The 22,064-nt window shown below is 44.2% G+C and overlaps 1 protein-coding gene across 1 annotated transcript in view; it reads left to right on the forward strand.

Annotated features, from left to right (window-relative positions):
• Window positions 1-444: 444 nt before the first annotated feature.
• Window positions 445-22,064, forward strand: part of LOC126293415 (uncharacterized) — a 170,088-nt gene continuing 148,468 nt past the window's right edge. The window contains exons 1-2 of the mRNA XM_049986638.1: window positions 445-645; window positions 20,355-20,429. Of these exons, the coding sequence (XP_049842595.1) occupies window positions 621-645; window positions 20,355-20,429 (100 nt within the window). The 5' untranslated portion in view covers window positions 445-620. The remainder of the gene's footprint in view (window positions 646-20,354; window positions 20,430-22,064) is intronic.

Raw genomic sequence — 22,064 nt, forward strand, 5'->3', positions numbered from 1 at the left:
ACAGGGATGTGTTTCAAAATCATATGAATAATCGATAGGCCAAAGTGTGCTCGTTTTTTTTCTTCGAGAATATGAATTTGGCGTTCTCTGAAATTGGCGCCTGGAATAATTACCCCGGTCCCTCCGCCCCCCCCCCCCCACCCCTCTTTCCCGCTCTGTACACCACGAAATTAACAATAACGCCAACGCTTGGTGTCGTGACTGCTCTTTTTTCTTGATTGTTATACTATCTTGAAGTGGTATATCACCGATGCGTTATTAACTGACATTCAATGATAATGGTTGCTTCGAAACGGCATACTGCAAGTTATAATTCAAAACATTTAAATATGCCAAAATGAATGTGGCACCTGACCCACCGATTCTCGATATTCCGTGTGAGGTCAAGTTTTCAGAAGATCTTGTGAGATGAGCGTTAACCATAGAGGTTATCTCAGTGGTGTTACCAGTTTCTGTGGCTCCTCAAACAGTATCTTTGATAAGTTCCGATTTCTGTATGAAAATATCGTAAACGAACGTTTGTGGTGAAACTTGTGTGCGTTGTATTTTCAGTACGTAGTGTGTTGGCGAGGCTAATTTATCTTTCGTTGCCGCTCTCGTCTCGCCTTCAAATATTCATCATGTTGATGACGTATTTCAGAAACAGTAAGTAAATACTCTTACACCAATAATCCACTGTATAGTATGGAACGTAAATATTTTGTTCAATTCGGTCTCATGTTAAGGGTCCAGTGTTCGAAATAAAAAGGTCGTCGTCAAATTCGCTTATTATTTAACGTGCAATTCTCAGCAAATACAATCGCGTGGTAGACCTAGAAATTTTGTATTGCTTTATTATCTTCAGGCTAGATGTTTATTGTGCATATCCCATACATCATCTATACTGCGGGGTGGGCTACAAAGTAGCAGCCGAAATACAATTACAGAACAAAAAAATGGTTCAAAATATGGTAACTGGAGCACCTTGATTGATTGTTTTGTATAGATGCGTTTACAGGGGCCATATTTTAAGCCAGGTTGTGGCCGCCGTACTGTTGATACCAACATTGCTGCAATGTGGCTCCAGCATATGGAAATGCTGCGGTATGGCCCGGCAGTACTGTTGATGATAGAGCAGCCTGTTGCAAATAGTTGCCGAGGTTTTGCCCAGCAAGGGTGGAGAACATTTTGTATGACCTGGCCATATGAATGTGTGCTGGTCTGTAAACGTTTTACTCTCGTGCCAGCCTTGCTGCTTCGTTCTCGCGCATAGTGTGCCAAATTTCCGAAACAAAATAAGCTAGATGTGCCCGTGAAACAAGCAGAAAAAAGCTGATAGAAAGCAGACAGTCTTTCAAACTGAAGCCATTATACCGTGTAAGGTTTGTAAGTGGGGGAGGGACGTAATTGAAAATCCAGAAAGGTAGGTATTGTTTAGATAGCTGCAACTATATGAAGAACAAATTTTACACAACGGCAAGCCAAAATGTAATGAACGCTAATATTATTTTGATGAATTCTTTTTACTTCGCAATCAAGTCCGGCACTTACTGAGTTTAGGGGGACAAAGTTTTAGGAAATATTTTTTCTCTTTTTTTGATCTCGAAGATATTTATTTTCATCCCCGATAAAAACTTTTTAATATATCGAGAGAAAAATTTTTCCCCCTTTTTTTTTCCGAGCCACGAATATGTTGTTTGCAAACATCATTCAAGCTAAATCGTAGCACATCAAAGCACTCCGATAAAATCGCCTCATTCAGTTCGCACTAAAGTCAAGTAACAGTTAAGTGTTAGTTCGGTGTTTGTTGTGTGTTTGTTCTACTGATTCGTTATGACTAGAATTTTCCCTGATTTGACCGAATTTCGTGTGCAAAATTTGTTCGACGTTTGCCTTGATAGTGATTCAGCTATTGAATGGGCTTTCGGTCATGGTTTCCTGAAATATGAGAGATTCTATGAAGATGGACAATGCCTTGGTGGTGCGAATAAAATGTTCTTAGAACGCAAGCTATCTTCCGACGGTCGTATTTGGAGCTGCTCTGTGAGACGCATTTGCTAGAAGATTATTTCAATTCGCAAAGATTCTTTTTTTACGGGTAGTCATCTATCGAATGGATTGTCAAAATGGCTTACTTTTGGAGCTTCGAACTCGATAAGCAGGAATTTTTGATGCGTGAACTGCAAATCTCGGCTAATACGGTTGTGGATTGGAAAAAGTTCTGCAGAGACATTTGCCACGAGTTTTTCGTGCAAGAGCTGATTGTTTTAGGCGATCAAGGGCGTACAGTTGAGATCGACGAAAGCTGTTTTGCCCATCGAAAATACAATCGAGGCCCCAAGGTTACGGAACAGTGGGTGTTCGGCGGATACGACACTAAGCCCAGAGAAAGCTTCCTCGTTCCTGTAGTTCGAAGAGATGCAGCAACTCTGCTGCCGATTCTACAACATTATGTGCGGCCTGGGACCACTATTGTTTCCGATTTGTGGGGAGCGTAAACACAGTCCAGAATCTAGGTTATCAGCAGTTGACTGTTAATCATTCCATGCATTTCGTTGATCGAATTACTCACGCAACTACTAATCATGTTGAAAGCGTATGGCACAAAGCAAAACAGAAAAACAAGCGCATGTTTGGTACTCATCGCAATACGCTGTCCAACTGTTTGGCCGAGGTTCTACGGCGGCAGTGCTTTGGATCAAACCCATTTCACAATTTGATTGATCACATCAGGCGCGTTTATCCGAATGCTGCGATTTAACTTGCTGCAATTTAACTTCAATGATCCTTACGCGTTGCTATATTTAGATTACACGAGAATATTTTATTGTTTCAATCACTTTATGTTGTTGTATTGTTACATTTTGATTAAATTTCAATATGTTTTACTGTTTCAGAACTGATGAAAAATATTTCATATTCGTGATCAGCATAGTCAAATTGACGATAATCGGTAAAAAATCGTTCAAATGACTCTGAGCACTAAGGGACTTAACGGCTGTGGTCATCAGTCCCCTAGAACTTAGAACTACTTCAACCTAACTAACATAAGGATATCACATACATCCATCCCCGAGGCAGGATTCGAACCTGCGACCGTAGCGGTCTCGCGATTCCAGACTGAAGCGCCTAGAACCGCTCGGCCACACTGGCCGGCCGTGCGATTCTAAGTCGATCACGCGACTGTGGTGGCGGTCGTTGTGATAAATTATTTGAGATACTAGGAAAATCCAAACGACTTATGACGGTAGTGAGTGCGATGTGTGGAATTGTAGACGTTTCTTCGGTCGATTGCCTCACGTGGAAGAATCTAATTCCCTGCTTATGCAATGTAGAAAATGGTTTGAATTTTTGTCGGAAATGTGCCACTCTACTACCCATATTTTTGTGCGACAGTGGAAGAGTGTACCCAGGTTAGGGCAAAAAGGGATTGCTTCCCGTAGCATACACATCAGATGGACTTTCTCATGACAACGAGTGAAGTAAGTCGTTCCCTTTATCATTACAAATATTTTATTAATGCTCTTCTTTTGTCGTTGCTGTAGTGGCCACTATAAACATGGTCATAACGCCCGGCCCCAAAGTCGCTTGATCGATTTAGAGTCGCATGTTCGATATCTATCGTTCGGAGGCCACGGCTTCGATTGAAAACATTCTTGGAAATCACCGGGATTCCAGATAGATGAACAATTCTCAAGAATCGGGCGAACAAGCGCCTTATAAGCCATAGATGAGTTACATTTCCTTATGATTCTTACGATGAATTTGAGTCTTCTGTGTGCTTTTACCACTATCTGTTTTATATGGTCATTCCACTTAAGGTCGCTCTGGATAGCTACTCCTAGAAATTTAACGGCAGACGCTGTCTCCGGCTGTTTGTCATCAATAGTGTAGCTGTACAGTAGTGAATTTATTTTTCGTATTGTAGGCGTATAACGACGAGCCCCGAAAAAACACACACACACCAACACAGCTTTACTTTTCTTTTTGCATTTTTCATTCAGTCTAACTTTCATGCAATATTGAAGCGAGTTTTGAAATCTTAGTTCAGTGCAATTTTTTTTTTAATGAACACAGCTTTTATTGCTTTCCTGTTCAGAAAAGAAGGCTAGAAAAGAATCTAAATGATTGTGAAAAAAGCCTTACCTCCCGACCCCAGTTGACCACTCATTTGTCGTCTAAATAGTATTTAAAAAAGCCATAGTTAGATGTATAATACTGTAGCTGATTTAGCAACATTGCTCACGCCGGCTGCCCTGTTCTGTAAAGCCATGCGATCTTTGTGGTGAGACAGTATTATTTCGCTTCAGGTTGAAAAGTTAGCGCTTGTTTGTAAAGGTACTCGATTTATTTGCTGTTTACAAGCATGCAGAAGTGGCCCAATAAATTAGATACGCGTGCCTGTGGCCGTAGCTATGGAGTGTAGGAATTAATCTAGACAAAGACAGCTGCTGCCGTCGTAGTAATCGGCAACAGAGAGCCATAATTCTATGTTAGATAAGATACGTGTCTTAAACTGTTCTAAGTTTCATCACATGTATTTCATGTCCATGGGTAGCAATCTGCCAATTGCCTTTTTTTATTCCCGTTTTCGTAAAAATAACTTTTCGCGTCCGTTGATACTGGTCGTAGATGTGTGCTATTTATGAAATTCGTAGTTGTCTCATTGTACTGGTGAGTCGCTCCATCGAAACGTTGCATAGTCTGGTACCGAGACATCTATCAGTGAGAAGTTTATTTTTATGAGGTACATCAAACTAGTGTATGATTCGGCAGTAGTCGGGAACTAAACAGCTATAGCCATTCAGGTTGTCAACTGCCATACAGTCTCATATTTGAAACTTACTGGGAGATTAAAATTGTGTGCCAGACCGAGACTCGAATTCGGGACCTTTGCCTTTCGCGGGGAAGTGCTCTACGAACTGAGCTACCCAAGCACGACTCACGCCCCGTCCTCACAGCTTTACTTCTGCAAGTACCTCGTCTACTACTTTCCAAACTTCGCAGCATTGAAACTGCAAATTTGCGAAATAAGCAAATATAAATACGAAATCCACCAAATACGGCACGATAGCTTCAGAAACTGTGAAATCGTGAGTACGATGTGCTTTTGTTACACAATCTGACCACAGCACGCGTGACCTCATTAGACAGCGAGCATAGCATTCCGTCGCGGTCGCACACGCACGCGCGCGCACGCACACGCACGCACACGCATGCGCGCGCACGCGCGCGCACACGCACGCACGCGCGCGCGCACGCACGCGCACACACTCGCGCGCGCACAAATTAAATGACAGAACTTAATCCTAAAACATTACAGAGGGGAGCAGTGTGAATTTGTTAGTAAACCATCGTAAATTTATCTATTCAGCATTTTATCTCAAGGAAATCATAATTTATACAGTACTGGCTATTAAAATAGCTACACCAAGAAGAATTGCAGATGATAAACGGCTAGTCATTGGACAAATATATTATACTAGAACAGACATGTGATTACATTTTCACGCAGTTTGGGTGCATAGATCCTGAGAAATCAGTACCCAGAACAACCACCTCTGACCGTAATAATAGCCTTGATACGCCTGGGCGATGAGTCAAACAGAGCTTGGATGGCGTGTACAGGTACAGCTGCTCATGCAGCTTCAACGCGATACCACAGTTCATCAAGAGTAGTGACTGGCGTACTGTGACGAGCCAATCGCAGCCATGATCTCAGAGCTGATAGTCCATGCTGCTGCAAACGTCGTCGAGTTGTTCGTGCAGATGGTTGTTGTCTTGCAAACGTTCCCATCTGTTGACTCAGGGATCGAGACGTGGCTGCACGATCCGTTACAGCCATGCTGATAAGATGCCTGTCACCTTGACTGCTTGTGATACGAGGCCGTTGGGATCCACCACGCCGTTTGGTGGTATTACCATCCTGAACCCACCGATTCCTTATTCTGTTAAGTCATTGGATCTCGACCAACGCGAGTAGCAATGTCGCGATACGATAAACCGCAATCGCGATAGGCTACAATCCTACCTTTATCAAAGTCGGAAACGTGATGGTATGCATTTCTCCTCCTTACACGAGGCATCACAACAACGTTTCACCAGGCAACGCCGCTCAGCTGCTGTTTGTGTATGAGAAATCGGTGGGAAACTTTCCTCATGTCAGCACGTTGTAGTTGCCGCCACCGGCGCCAACGGTGTGTGAATGGTCTGAAAAGCCAATCATTTGCATATCAGAGCATCTTCTTCCTGTCGGTTAAATTTTGCGTTTGTCGCACGTCATCTTCGTGGTGTAGCAATTTTAATGGCCAGTAGTGTAGTTCATGCACTAGTTAATTACAGTTCTTATAAGGTCTTCAGTGGTATTCCACATGCAAAATGCCCTGTTTTACACAATATTCTGACAATTTTTGCTCACAGTGTTGGCAGGAAGCACGAATGAGTACAAATTGCAATAATAAATTCTAGGATGGTTTAATGATCTAGGGCGAAATTGCTGGCAGTGAAGCAGTGACTTTTATATTCTTTGTTGATCTACGAACAGGTCGCGATTTCAAGGAGTGTGATTAAGCAATTTTCCGAATATCTCGCGATTTCCTACGCTGTTGTTACGTTGGGACATGAGTTAGTTGGCAGAAAAAATCTGGTTGTGGTGATTGACCGATCTGTAGCGTAGCCAGAGGTCTAGGTTAGGATGGAATGCAGCAGTTTGGCTCAGAGTTAGCAAAGGTAACGAATGTGAAAGAGAAAAATCTGGTTGTGGTGACAGACTGATCTGTAGCATAGCCAGAGGTCTAAGTTAGGATGGAATATAACAGTTTGGCTGAGAGTTGGCAAAGCCTACTTCGTGGAAGCAAAATATCTGGGTGTAGTGACAGACTGGTTTGTAACGTAGCCCCAGATCTAGGTTAGGTTGGAATGCAACAGTTTGGTTGTGAGCTGGCGAAACAAATGTGGTAAAACGAAACGCAACAAATCTTACGAAATTAGCTGTTCGGTGGAATTCAGCGAGGGTCGAAAAAAAATGCTTCCTAGAGTCCCTTAAATTTTGGACCAAGAATGATAAAAGAAAAGATCCTGGATGGGACTACGGTCGTTAGTGGCTGCTTCAATTCATACAACACTAGGTAAACACAGAACGCCGACAGAAAGCGGCGACACGTTGGAGGTGCCATCCCACGGTATGGCAGAAAGACCAAACATTTCGCGTGTTACTGAGTTGAGAATTTGTTCCAGAAAGAAATATTACTTCACTTTTTTGCTGAAGCGGCTAAACTTTACCCGCTCGGGGCAATAAATACGAAATCTGCCAAATACGGCACGATAACTTCGGAAACTATGAAATTGAGAATACGCTGTACGTTGTACTTTTGTTATGCAATCTACAAGCAATAATTCTTTCAAAGAATGTTGCAAGTACGACCAGGGCCGGCGCAAGCCCAAGTGCTGCCCCGCGCGGGCTGCTAAATTGCCGCCGCCCCACCCAGTCTTCTTCTTCTTCTTCTTTTTTTTTTACGGAACGTTTGTGGAATTTTATTTAAACAAATCTATAGGAAATGTCCGCAATCAATCGCCATTTTTGTTTTTACTTTTCAGATCTACGTATGTTTCGGCCACTGAGTGGCCATTTCCAAAGCTTTTAGTATGTGCTTGCATCTAGTGCGCAAGTAGTATTGTCAAACAAAAGTGCCGGTCAGAGTTTAATTGTTGTTCATACAGGCGAAGACAGGTGTTTCGTGGCTCTAAAACCAAAACGTCGGACTATCACTCAGAAACGGATAGCAAAAATTTTCAAAAATACGTCGAAACCCAACTTATGCCAGGCTTATTAGCAATGTCTTTATCCTTTGTAATTACTCGCAGTGTATTTATCCATTCGGAATACTTCTAGACATTTTAGGTGTTAGACATGTGGACAGTAGTAATGTTCAACCATTTTTTTTTCCATAATGCAGGAAGAATAAAACACTCGGAAACTGCCATTGAAGGGCTTAGCAAAATTGTTTCTTGTTTAACATGTAGCCACAGTATCGAACATTGCATTCGAATTTCCAAATTAGGTTTTGTCTTCTGCAAAATTAGTTGTGAGTAAACGCACGACGCGTGACAGGCTGGCAGCGCTCCACTCAGAATACTGACGTGTATGCCAGACTGCTTCCCCCTCTCTGTTCCTCCGGCGTAAACGTGACGGTGCTGCCACAATGGCGATGACGAAATTAGTGCTCCTCCCTTCCCGAAGTCGCTCCTTTCGAGGTTTGGTTTCGAATCCCCTCTTGAGCATGAATGTTGAGTTTGTCCTAAAAAAAAGGGGGGGGGGGGAGCAGATTTGGCGCCCCTTGGGAAGTGCCGCCCTGTGCGGCCGCACGTTTCGCACGTGCCTTGCGCCGGACCTGAGTACGACTAACGAATATATTTCCGTATTTCGACCAAACCGGCACTTTGTTTCCTCAGCGTTACAGATATGTTACAGTGTCGCTTTGCTTGGTACTGTACACTTCGTACATTGCATTGGAATATCTACTTTATTCGTGTTTCACTCGTAGCATTTTTTCGTCGTTTGTGTGCACGCATTGAAAATGTAGTGATGTGATTGGATGATTAGAAATCATGTAATGTGCTCTCATTCTGTGTTCTGATTGGCTGAGGAGATCACATGTCCTGTGTCTGGGTTGTGTAATGAAAGTACATCGTACAGCGCAATCTCGAGTTGACAATTTCCGAAGCTACCGTGCCGTATTTGGTAGATTTCGTATGTATACTTATTTAGTCCGTAAATATGGCAACAGCCTTGGCGTAGTGGATACACCTGTTCCCGTCAGATCACCGACGTTAAACCGCCGTCGGGCGTGGCCGGCGATTGGATGGGTGACCATCCGGGCCGCTATGCGATGTTGCCATTTTTCGGGGTGCATTCAGCCTCGTGATGCCAATTGAGGAGATACTCCACAGTAGCGGCTCCGGCCACAGAAAACCATTATACTGAACGGGAGAGCGGTGCGCTGACCACACGCCCCTCCGATCCGCATCCTCATCTGACGATGACACGGCAGTCGGATGCTCCCGATGAGCCACTTGTGGCCTTAAGACGGAGTGCATTCATGAGATATGCAGAGCCAATGCTACAGCGCATGGAAGATCTACCCAAGAGACATACTTTTCTTCTGTTTGTTGTGCTAATGTGCCTGAAAGTGCGATAACATATAAAAATTCCACCAATTTGTTTTCGTTGACACAATAAGCTGACTAATGGTTTTATGAAGAAATAGTTTTTATTACAAGTATAATAGTTGTTTTTTCGGCAAAGTGCACCTTTCCCCATTTGTTGTATTTGCATCAATCCGTATTAATATGTTATTAATTATAGGCATATTCCTTCAAATATACAGTTTTACAGTGAAGGATGAATCTTTTGTGTGTGACTGAACCTGAACTCTGGCGACAAAATTTCGGATGTTGTTAAGTGATATTTGAGTGTTATGCTACAACGGACTCGTCGTCTCAGGTAGGTCATTACAGAGCAATAGTGTAATTGAGTTACTCTATTTGTTCCCTCAGTTGTTTTTGTTCCTGCGAGAGTACCATCATACAGCGAAAGTCTTTCACTTTCAATCCCCAAAGTAATGCAATTGTTCTTCATGCAAGATTCTCTAAACATTAGTTTCGCTAATGTTCAGACCTCGTGCAATGCGCCGGCTATAGCACGTAACAAATTATCTTCCAGATCAGGTGTTCTGACACACCTTCATTCCAACATGGAAGGATTCTGTTTCTGATAGATACCCATGTACAGATGCAAAACCAGTACGATGTTATCAAATGAAACTATATGGCTCTATAGACTTTTTCAAGTATCAAACATCTACGATGTATATATGCAGACTGAAGCGACAAATGAAAAGTTGTACAATGTCATGATTCGAAGCCTGGTTTCCTGCCCACTAGACAGATGTGCTAACAGTACGCCACCCTGTTAGTCTGTGCAGAATAACATAACCAGTAGACGCGTAGTCGGCAGGACATCTGAAGGGGGGAGTGGCTCAAATGGCTCTTGAGAACTATGGGACTTAGCATCTGAGGTCATCAGTCCCCTAGACTTAGAACTACTTAAACCTAAATAACCTAAGGACATCCTGCCCGAGGCAGGATTCGAACCTGCGACCTTAGCGGCCGCGCTGTTCCAGACTGAAGCGCCTAGAGCCGCTCGGCCACAACGGCCGGCGGTGGGGAGAGTGGTAGGGTGGAAGTTGTCGGCAGGCGCTGTAGGGGAAATGCCGTGGGCTGGAGCGGAAGAGACGTTATAAGTTGGAGCCTACGCTTAAATTTTTTGTAAATATTAAGTGGAGCCACTGCATGGTAACCATTCAAGAAGCTCTGTAACCACTGCTCTGGTTAGTATGGATTCCGCTGAAAATGGAACAGAGGCAGCGATTTATTTGCGTCTGGCTTGTTAACCATTTGCAACTTACAGAGAAGCGTCATGAGAGGCGAATTTTGAGTTGCCATGTTAAAATTTGCTTTTTTTTTTTGTTGCGGAAACACATGTTACGCACACTCAGTTGCAAGAGACTTCTGAAATAGTAGAGGGTGCGGCAGAACCGACTAAGCAGTTTCTATCGATTACCGCTGGGGCTGTGGTGGGATATGCAGTTGCACATGGTCTGCCTTTGTACAGTCTTTGACCCCATTTCAGCAGCCAACATGGTCTGGACCGGTGCACATCGTGGTGTTGCCGTTCGCGCTTATTATGAAAACAACAGGTCTGTGACCACTACAGCGCGGCTGCTGCGGTCGCTGGTTCTAATCCTGCCTCAGGCATGCATGTGTGTGATGTCCTTAGGTTAGTTAGGTTTAAATAGTTCTAAGTCTAGGGGACTGATGACCTCAGATGTGAAGTCCCATAGTGCTTAGAGCCATTTGAACCATTTGTGATCGCTACACAACGAGCTTCTCGGCGGCAGTTCAACATTCCACACGACAATGCCGTTCCTAATCCAAACACAATTCGGTCCTGGGTTCGGCAGCTGGAGGGAACTGGTAGCACTCTAAGAATAGATACACATGGCTGACATAGATCCTGCCGCGCGGGATTAGCCGAGCGGTGAGAGGGTCTGCAGTCATGGACTGTGCGGCTGATCCCGGCGGACGTTAGTCCTCCCTCGGGCATGGGTGTGTGTGTTTGTCCTTAGGTTAATTTAGGTTAAGTAGTGTGTAAGCTTAGGGATTGATGATCTTATCAGTTAAGTCCCATACGATTTCACACACATTTGAACATTTAGATATCGATCCATCAGAACGCCAGAAAATGTGCACCGGGTGAGAACAGCAGTTCAACATCGCCGTAATGTTCTGCTCGACGACATGCTGCTGCATTAGGGATTTCAGACCGCAGTTTGAGAAGTTCCATTCTTTCAAAATAATGATTGCTCATGAATTACGCCCAGCAGACTACCACAATCGTCAAAAAGTGTGTGAGCAAATGCTTGCTCAGATTCCTCCGAATGTAGCTTTCTTCAGTAGTGACGAGGCACATTTTCATCTTAGTTGGTGCGTGAATAAGCAAAACTTTCGCTACTCGGTTGAAAATAACCCCCAAATTATTCATGAAAGGCCGCAACATTCTCCTAAAGTGACAGTGTGGTGTGCCATATCACAATTTGGCATGGTAGGCCCTTACTTTTTTTTTTAAGGAAGGAGTGACTGTATCAGTGAATTCACACGTTACGTTTCAATGTTGCAAAATTTTCTGCAACCGAGAAGGGACGAGATTGTTGAAGAACATGGACAGGGGGACTTTTGGATCCAACAGGATGGAGCTACTGCTCACACAGGTCGAATTTCACTTGATGTTTTGAGAGAAATGTTTGCGGGACGCCTCGACTCTTTGAGGGGTGATGTCGGGTGGTCTGCATGGTCACCAGATTTGAGCATTTTTGACTACTTTCTTTGGGGATATCTGAAGGAAAAGTTTTTCAAAAGCCGCCCTCACACCCTACCACAGTTAAAAGAGCGGATGTGTGCAAGAGTGCTAGAAACTTCGAGGATCGCCTACAATGTATTGATGCAAACGTCCGCCATCTTGGGGACATTATTTTCAAAACTAAATGAATGTAAAATGGTTGTTGTTGTTGTCTTCAGTCCTGAGACTGGTTTGATGCAGCTCTCCATGCTACTCTATCCTGTGCCAGCTTCATCTCCCAGTACCTACTGCAACCTACATCCTTCTGAATCTGCTTAGTGTATTCATCTCTTGCTCTCCCTCTACGATTTTTACCCTCCACGCTACCCTCCAATACTAAATTAGTGATCCCTTGATGCCTCAGAACATGTCCTACCAACCGATCCCTTCTTCTTTCAAGTTGTGCCACGAACTTCTCCCCAATCCTATTCAACACTTCCTCATTAGTTATGTGATCAACCCATCTAATCTTCAGCATTCTACTGTAGCACCACATTTCGATGTACTAATTTAGAAAATAAACATTTCTTCCTCTATACATTAATATTTACTTTTTATTGCTCCTTACAACTGCTTAGTCGGTTTTGCTGCATCCTGTAGTTTATTAAGAAAATGAGAAAAAGTAAGACCAGGCGCTTATGAAAAAGTACATCCTCGGTACAAAAATAAATGTTCAACGTCTTCACTAGTTCCAACACCGAAGGCATTTATCGTTTCATCGGCTATTGATGATCCTTAAAAATTAGTCGTTCATTGCAGAAGCCTGTAGTAAGGGGAATAACACACTAGACAGGGTTCTGCACAAAGTTCTGCATAACAACCATTTGGCAAAACACACTTCATTGCGTGTTACCATTTGCCACAATCTCATTTCGGTATCTCAAACCGTTTATGAAAAATCGGGAATGTTGTGTATATTTCACAACGCTTTATCCCTGGTGCACGTGATCGCAAGTCAGCGTGATACATTAGATCAATTTTCTCGAGATTGGGGGTGGAGACCTCCATCCAAGTGTAAAGAATAATAGAATGTGTTATCTAAATTTAATACGCAGCAGCTTTTTACACTACTGGTCATTAAAATTGCTAAACCGAGAAGAAATGCACATGATAGACGGGTATTCATTGGACAAATATATTATACTAGAACTGACATGTGATTACATTTTCATGCAATTTGGGTGCATAGATCCTGAAAAATCAGTACCCAGAAAAACCACCTCTGGCCATAATAACGGCCTTGATACGCCTGGGCATTGAGTCAAACAGAGCTTGGATGGCGCGTACAGGTACAGCTGCCCATGCAGCTTCAACATGATACCACAGTTCATCACGAGTAGTGACTGGCGTATTGTGACGACACAGTTGCTCGGCTACCATTGACCAGACGTTTTCAATAGGTGATAGATGTAGAGAATGTACTGGCCAGGACAGCAGTCGAACATTTTCTGTATCCATAAAGGCCCGTACAGGACCCGCAACATGCGCTCGTCCATTATCCTGCTGAAATGTAAGGTTTCGCAGGGATCGAATGAAGGGTAGAGCCACGGGTCGTAACACATCTGAAATGTAACGTCCATTGTTCAAAGTGCCGTCAATGTGAACGAGAGGTGACCGATACATGTAACCAATGGCACCCCATATCACCACGCCAGGTGATACGCCAGTATGGCGATGACGAATACACGCTTCCAATGTGCGTTCACCGCGATGTCGCCAAACACGGATGCGACCATCACGATGCTGTAAACGGAACCTGGAATCATCCGAAAAAATAGCGTTTTGCCATTCGTGCACTCAGGTTCGGTGTCGAGTACACAATCGCAGGCGCTCCTGTCTGTGATGCAGCGTCAATGGTAACCGTAGCCATAGTCACCAAGCTGATAGTCCATGCTGCTGCAAACGTCGTCGAACTGTCGTGCAGATGGTTGTCGTCTTACAAACGTCCCCATCTGCTGACTCATGGATCGAGACGTGGCTGCAGATGCCTGTCATCTCGACTGCTAATGATACGAGGCCGAAGGGATCCAGCACGGCGATCCGTATTACCCTCCCGAACTCACCGATTCCATATTCTGCTAACAGTCATTGGATGTCGACCAACGCGAATAGCAAAGTCGCGATACGATAAACCGCAATCGTTATAGGCTACAATCCGACCTTTATCAAAGTCGGAAACGTGATGGTACGCATTTCTCCTCCTAACACGACGCATCACAACAACGTTTCTCCAGCCAACGCTGGTCAATTTCTGTTTATCAGAAATCAGGTGGAAGCTTTCCTCATGTCAGCACGTTGTAGGTGTCGTCACCGACGCCAACCTTGTGAGAATACTCTGAAAAGCTGATCATTTGCATATCGCAGCGCTTCTTCCTGCCGGTTAAATTTCTCGTCTGTAGCACGTCATCTTCGTGGTGTAGTAATTTTAATGGCCAGTAGTGTACGTAATATGCACCGCAAAAATCATAGCGACCTCTATTTTTCAATGCAAATAGAATTTCTCGCAGTGTCTTAGTTCAATGCAAATATCACAATAACTGTGACCATTAACGAAATGATGAGTGCATCATGAAGATGACATATAAAGCTACAAGTAAACCAGTAATGAAATTTTTTACCGAGAAGTTGCTTAAAATCGTTTGAGAAAGACTGCAGGACGTGTCTCGATTCTCTCATCGCCCACCGGCCTTAAGATGACGATCACTGTTGACCTCCCTTCCGAACAAACTCGCCCAGCACTTTAGACGAAAATTGGTAACTGAACATCAGCAACCGTATCTCGCACAGTCCTTTTTTTCTCCTCAGATACAGTGGCTTTGCACAAGTGCTCGGAATACCACACTCCTCAATCCAAATTCCCAATCACGTCTCTGGCCACTTGGTATTCCCTTAAATTCGAAGAGTATAGATGTTTGAAATTTGAAAAGGTCTCTCTTGCCATACGGTTTCACTTGATTAAAAACACCTACGCTTGGGTTCGAGACAGGATCCTCCATTTCGTTCGATGCTGAGGTGGTACTCCAATACCGTTGGAGAGCGTCTGCAATGATGTTAGAGTTAAGAGGGAATACCAGGTGGATTGAGGGGTGAATGGGAGTTGGGACTGAGGAGGGAGGCATACTAGGGTACTCTGTGAAGTTGTGCAAAGCCACTGGTGCCATGGTGGTGTAGTTGTTGGTGCATCTGTCTAGTGAGTAGTAGACCCAGTTTCTAACCCCAGGTGCGGCACAAATTTTCATTTGTAGCTTCAGTCGGTAAATATACGAGTACACTGTGATGTGGTTGCCAGTACTGCGGGAACAGCTCGGCATAGCAACATCTGCTGCTGTTCCATTGCATTCCACTCAGCGAAGGAAAATGATGATGATGTCCTATACTCCGAGGAGCATAGGAAACGATGCGGGAGACCCGCACCGCCGTCTAGCAAGGTCGTAGCGGAGTTGGTTTGCCATTGCCTTCCTCCGACCGTAATGGGAATGGATGATGATGATGATTACAACACAACACCACCCAGTCATCTCGAGGCAGAGAAAATCCCTGACCCTGCCGGGAATCGAACCCGGGATCCCGTGCGCGGGAAGCGAGAAAGCTACCGTAAGTCCACGAAGGAGAATAGGGGAAAATTTGTGTAGTTTCAGTTATTGTACATTGGTGGAAGAGGGTTGGATGCCATGAACAGTATAATAAATATCCTGAATGGTAGGGGGTTAACGTTAGCGCAGATGGCGGGAGGGTGTGGGGGGTGTTTGAAGATGAGGTAAGCTGGAAGATCGCTTGTAAGCGATATATATCGAAGTTGCGACTGTCACAGAGCCAGACATAGACGGTGACAATCGACAAATAAGGACTCACAAAGCGAGCAGCCTTTCCTGTACGACGTGAAACTAGTGTATCATATTATGTTCATATCAAAATACAATAATTGCGTCGATTGGATAATTTTTAAATAGACACTCCAAAGCAATTGACATGCCAAAGGAAGCATCAGTGCGGAAAAGAAGCGAGCGTCTATCACACAATCGTTAAAAAAAAATCCATGCAATTTCGTTTGATAAGTTATGATAAATTAGTCCATCCCCCATTCTTTTTTTCGCTGTCAGAAGTTAGTGTTAGTGTTAAGAATATTATGTGCAGCCAAAGAATATTCTTCTACCAATGCGGCCAAGGCAAGCTAACAGGTTGGACGCCCCTGCTGTACAGAAACTGTAACAATGTCCCAGAACAGGCAAATTCCCCCACAAAGAGCACGGCTCGCTTTTCGGTTTTCACACTATGCCTCCTGTACAGTTATCTGATGTGAATAAACAAAATAGCTTCACTGAGCTCGTGTATGTATAATGGAGTTACATCAAATTATTAAATGAGTATTTATTTGCATTTGCTAAGCGAGCTTTGTAAAATAGTAAACAATGGCTGAGAAGTGCTTCATTTGCAAGTGTGGTGTTGTTACTGCCCGCGAAAGGCAAAGGTCCCGAGTTCGAGTCTCGGTCGGGCACACAGTTTTAATCTGCCAGGAAGTTTCATATCAGCGCACACTCCGCTGCAGAGTGAAAATCTCATTCTGGAAACATCCCCAAGGCTGTGGCTAAACCATGTCTCCGCAATATCCTTTCTTCCAGAAGTGCTAGTTCTGCATGGTTCGCAGAAGAGCTTCTGTAAAGTTTGGAAGGTAGGAGACGTGGTACTGGCAGAAGTAAAGCTGTGAGTACCGGGCGTGAGTCGTGCTTCGGTAGCTCAGATGGTAGAGCACTTGCCCGCGAAAGGCAAAGGTCCCGAGTTCGAGTCTCGGTAGGGCACACAGTTTTAATCTGCCAGGAATTTTCATACAGTACACTTGTTCGCCCACTGCTTGAATACTGCTCAGCAGTGTGGGATCCGTACCAGATAGGGTTGATAAAAGAGATAGAGAAGATCCAACAGAGAGCAGCGCGCTTCGTTACAGGATCATTTAGTAATCGCGAAAGCGTTACAGAGATGATAAGCTCCAGTGGAAGACTGTGCAGGACAGACGCTCAGTAGCTCGGTACGGACTTCTGTTGAAGTTTCGAGAACATACCTTCACCGAAGAGTCAAGTAGAATATTGCTCCCTCCTACGTATATCTCGCGAAGAGACCAGGAGGATAAAATCAGAGAGATTAGAGCCCACACAGAAGCATACCGACAACGAACAATACGAGACGAATAGAAGGGAGAACCGATAGAGGTACTCAGGGTACCCTCCGCCACACACCGTCAGGTGGCTTGCGGAGTATGGATGTAGATGTAGATGTAGACCCGCACCGCTGTACTAGGCAAGGTCCTAGCGGGGGTGGTTTGCCATTGCATTCCTCCGACCGTAATGGGGATGAATGATGATGATGATGATGATGATGATGAAGACGACAGAACACCCAGTCATCTCGAGGCAGGTGTAAATCCCTGACCCCGCCGGGAATCGAACCCGGGACACCGTGCCGGCCGGAGTGGCCAAGCAGTTCTAGGCGCTACAGTCTGGAACCACGCGACCGCTACGGTCGCAGGTTCGAATCCTGCCTCGGGCATGGATGTGTGTGCTGTCTTTAGGTTAGTTAGATTCAAGTAGTTCTAAGTTCTAGGGGACTGATGACCTCCCATAGTGCTCAGAGCCATTTTTGACCCGGGACCCCGTGCTCGGGGAGCGAGAATGCTACCGCGAGGCCACGAGCTTGAGAAATGTGAAAAAAAACCTAAGTCGTATACCGTGCGACTGCATTGTCATTTAAGGGTGGTGCGTCCAATTCCCCCTTCTTCCCCCTCTTCACATTCAAAGAACTGAGAAAGACTGGATTTAACGTCCTGTCGACATCGACGTCATCAGAGACGGAGCACAATCTCGGATTGTGTCTAGGTTGAGAAAGGAAATCGGCAGACTCATTTCAAGGAAACCGTCACGGCATTTGCCTAAAGCTATTTAGGGAAATCTCGGAAAACCTAAATCTGGATGGCCGGACGCGGGTTTGAACCGTCGTCCTCCTAAATGCGAGTACAGTGTGCTAACCACTGGGCCGCCTCACTCGAACTTCATGGTCAGCCGGTATGACGTTGCGGTTGGGGTAGCGTGCAGACAGGCGGGGTGCGGTGGCACTTATGCCAGGGTCACGGCAAGTTTCTAGTGTATATGGTGCAGAATGGGGGAATATTGTATTCATACTGAAATGTAAGTTTACTGGCATTCATTTACAAATTTTTGCATCTTTCATTCCTAATTCACAAGAGCAGGCTGGACTGTAGTGGACCTTCGATGTCTACAGCCAAAACGCAACAAGTTTGGTAAACATGTTCTCATGTCAAGATATTTGAGAGGAGATCTCCAGTTCCAGAATTCACTTGGCAACAAACTGAAATCTCAGGTTCGTAGTGGGAAGGCGAATGACTGACTTCATCTCATTGGGAGACTTTTGGGATAATGTATACTACTGGCCATTAAAATTGCTGCACCACGAAGATGACGTGCTACAGATGCGAAAATTAACCGACAGGAATAAGATGCTGTGATATGCAAATGATCAGCTTTTCAGAGCGTTCTCACAAGGTTGGCGCCAGTGGTGACACCTACAACGTGCTGACGTGAGGAAAGTTTCCAACAGATTTCTGACACACAAACAGCAGTTGACCGGCATTGCCTGGTGAAACGTTGTTGTGATGCCTCGTGTAAGGAGGAGAAATGCGTACAATCACGTTTCCGACTTTGATAAAGGTCTGATTGTAGCCTATCGCGACTGCGGTTTATCGTATCGCGACATTGGTGCTCGCGTTGATCGAAATCCAATGACTGTTAGCAGAATATGGAATCGGTGGATTCAGAAGGGTAACACGTAACGGCGTGCTTGATCCCAACGGCCTCGTATCACTAGCAGTCGAGATGACAGGCATTTTGTCCGCATGGCTGTAACGGATAGTGCAGCCACGTCTCGATCCCTGAGTCAGCAGATTGGGACATTTGCAAGACAACAACCATCTGCACGAACAGTTCGACGAAGTTTACAGCAGCATGGACTATCGGCTCAGACACCATGTCTGCGGTTACCATCGACGCTGCATCAGACAGGAGCGCGTGCGATGTTGTACTCAACGACGAACCTGGGTGCACGAATGGCAAAACGCCATTTTTTCGGATGAATCCAGGTTCCGTTTAGAGCATCGTGATGGTCGCATCCGTGTTTGGCGACATCGCGGTGGACGCACATTGGAAGCGTATATTCGTCATCGCCATACTGGCGTATCACCCGGCGTGATGGTATGGGGTGCCATTGGTTACACGTCTCGGTCACCTCTTGTTCGCATTGACGGCACTTTGAACAGTGGACGTTACATTTCAGATGTGTTACGGTCCGTGGCTCTACCCTTCATTCGATCCCTGCGAAACCCTACATTTCAGCAGGATAATGCACGACCGCATGTTGCAGGTCCTGTACGGGCCTTTCTGGACACTGAAAATGTTCGACTGCTGCCTTGGCCAGCACATTCTCTAGATCTCTTACCAATTGGAAACGTCTGGTCAATGGTGACCGAGCAACTGGCTCATCACAATACGCCAGCAACTACTCTTGAAGTACTGTGTATCGTGTTGAAGCTTCAAGGAGAGCTGTACCTGTACACGCCATCCAAGCTCTGTTTGGCTAAATGCCCAGACGTATCAAGGCCGTTATTATGGCCAGAGGTGGTTGTTCTGGGTACTGGTTTCTCAGCATCTATGCAACCAAATTGCGTGAAAATGTAATCACATGTCCGTTCTAGTATAATATATTTGTCCAATGAATACCCGTTCATCATCTGCATTTCTTCTTGGTGTAGCAATTTTAATACCAGTAGTGTAGTTGATCTGTAAAGGAGTCTGTGAATATAACATTAGTGCGATCCATTCGTGAATACTGCTAGAGTGTTCGCAGTCCCAACCACGTCATATTAAAGAAGGATATCGACACATTTCAGAGGCGTGTTGCTAGATTTGTTACCAGTAGGTTCGATCTGTACGCGTTATGGAGATACTTTAGGAACTCAAAATGGAATGACTGGTGGGAATACGAGGCTTGTTTTGTTTGAAACTATTGCGGAAATTTAGAGAACCGACATCTGAGGCCGACTGCAGAATGATTCTACCCCCACGAGCATAGGTTTCTCGTAAGGACCACGAACATAAGATAAAAATTAGGGTTCGAATGGAGGCTTGTAGACAGTTGTTTCCCTCGTTGTATTTGCCAGTGGAACAGGAAAGGTGACTAGCAGTACATGATACATGGTACACGGTACCATCAACATCTCCTTATGGTGGCTTGCGGAGCACGTACGTAGATGAAGAAAAATATTGCTATGAACTGGGGAACTAGAACAATTTTAATCAGCTTATTTATTCATTTATATTTTTTTTGTACCTGCTGACTGTAGAAGTGTTTTTTGCAGGATACTCACATCGTGGGCTGATAGCTTTCTGTGCTGCTGCAGTTGTGGGCTTTGCTGGCGGCCTGCTCTTCACAGGTAACTGAAAATATTCTACTTACTATATTTCAACTGGACGTTTTATGAAATTTTGAATGAGCGTCCCAATTATATTACTATTATATTTTTGATTTGCAACTCCTTGTATTGGCCGTGTTTGCGGTTAAATATGTTTTTAATTTTTTTTAATTTGAGGTCCGCCAGTACACAAACATGTTTCGGCACCACTGTGCCATCATCAGTGGGTTTCCGTTTTAATTTTTTCTGCAATGTGAACACTTTTGTTACATGGTTATAAAATTATGTGCTTTTTTAGTTCAAACAACGGATCGTTTCTTTTTGTAAATACCTTTACATTTGGAGAGCATGAATTTTCTAGACCACTTTTATGTTAATTATTACAGGTAGGTTGTAATCTGCAACCAAACGATGTTGATGAGAAAGTTTTTTTTTTTTGTTGGGAGTTAAACTAACTTCTACAGTGAAATTTAGTTTTTCGCGATGTTTTCTCGCCTACTTTCGTATTTACTTAAGTTTTCGTGTGGCAAGCACTTCCATTCTCCGCATCATGCTGAGATTTTGTGATGCATGCGTAGCTATAATAAGTATTTTCCACAAAAAACGTACATAGTAACACTTTTACTACGCCAGAACACAGTGTGATTGTGGTTTGTTATGTGTCCCAGCCCAGTCAATGTTCATTTGTTCACCAGAGAGTTCGGCGCCAAATTTGAATTTTATTTGCATTTTATGTGTGTGTGTGTGTGTGTGTGTGTGTGTGTGTGTGTGTGTGTGTGTGTGTATAGAGTTTATCTGTTTGTGCTGTTTTTATTTGTAAAGTTCCTTTAATGTGTTAAATAGTGTGCTCTTGCAGAGTGTAGCGTATTACTAGCTGTAAACCACCAGTCCCATTTCTCCTTCAAGAATCGATGTTGTGTACGAAATTGTGTCAAATGTATTGCAAACCAGTTAATGTGTTAAACGTTTGTTATGTAAACGGGAAAAAGTTCAGAAAAGGTTTCAAATTGTTAGTAAAGTTGGCTGGAAGACGCTAAGTGCTCTGATTTTAAAATATCTGAAGATTACATACTGCGCATTTGAGCGCCAATGGCCAAGCCATCGAAACGGTTTCTAACTGTAATAGTTCTCTAACCGTGTTAAACCTGTAACGCAAGATTATAGGGCTTTCAGTATATTATGACAGCATTTTCTAATTTAAATTCGGTCCATAATTATGTAAAATATTGAAAATCAGATTTTTGTCGCCTCCGGAAGCCATCAGATAGGCAACTTGCAGCTCGGACCATGAACTGGACTATCCATTTAGTAATATCGCTATTCACAGATGGCTGTAAGCAGGGAAGTTCTCTTGGCTACTCACAAGGGTAACGCCTCAGGCACGGCCCACCAATTAGGCTCATATTTGGCCGCTCATTGTACATCTAAAATGAAAGATGTGTACATGCAGACTGATGTGACCAATGAAAGTTTGTACCAAGGCCAGGATTCGAACCCAGGTCTCCTGCTCACTAGGCAGATATGCTAACCACTACACCACCCTTGCTCAGTGGCTATGCACAAACATACGACCTACTGTATTGTCCTCCCTCCTCAGTTTTGCCTCTGCACCCCCGACCTCACCTCGCCCTCTCCCCTTCCCCCAGTTTTTGAGAA

Source organism: Schistocerca gregaria, chromosome 10 (assembly GCF_023897955.1).
Source record: "Schistocerca gregaria isolate iqSchGreg1 chromosome 10, iqSchGreg1.2, whole genome shotgun sequence".
Taxonomy (NCBI): Eukaryota; Metazoa; Arthropoda; class Insecta; order Orthoptera; family Acrididae; genus Schistocerca; species Schistocerca gregaria.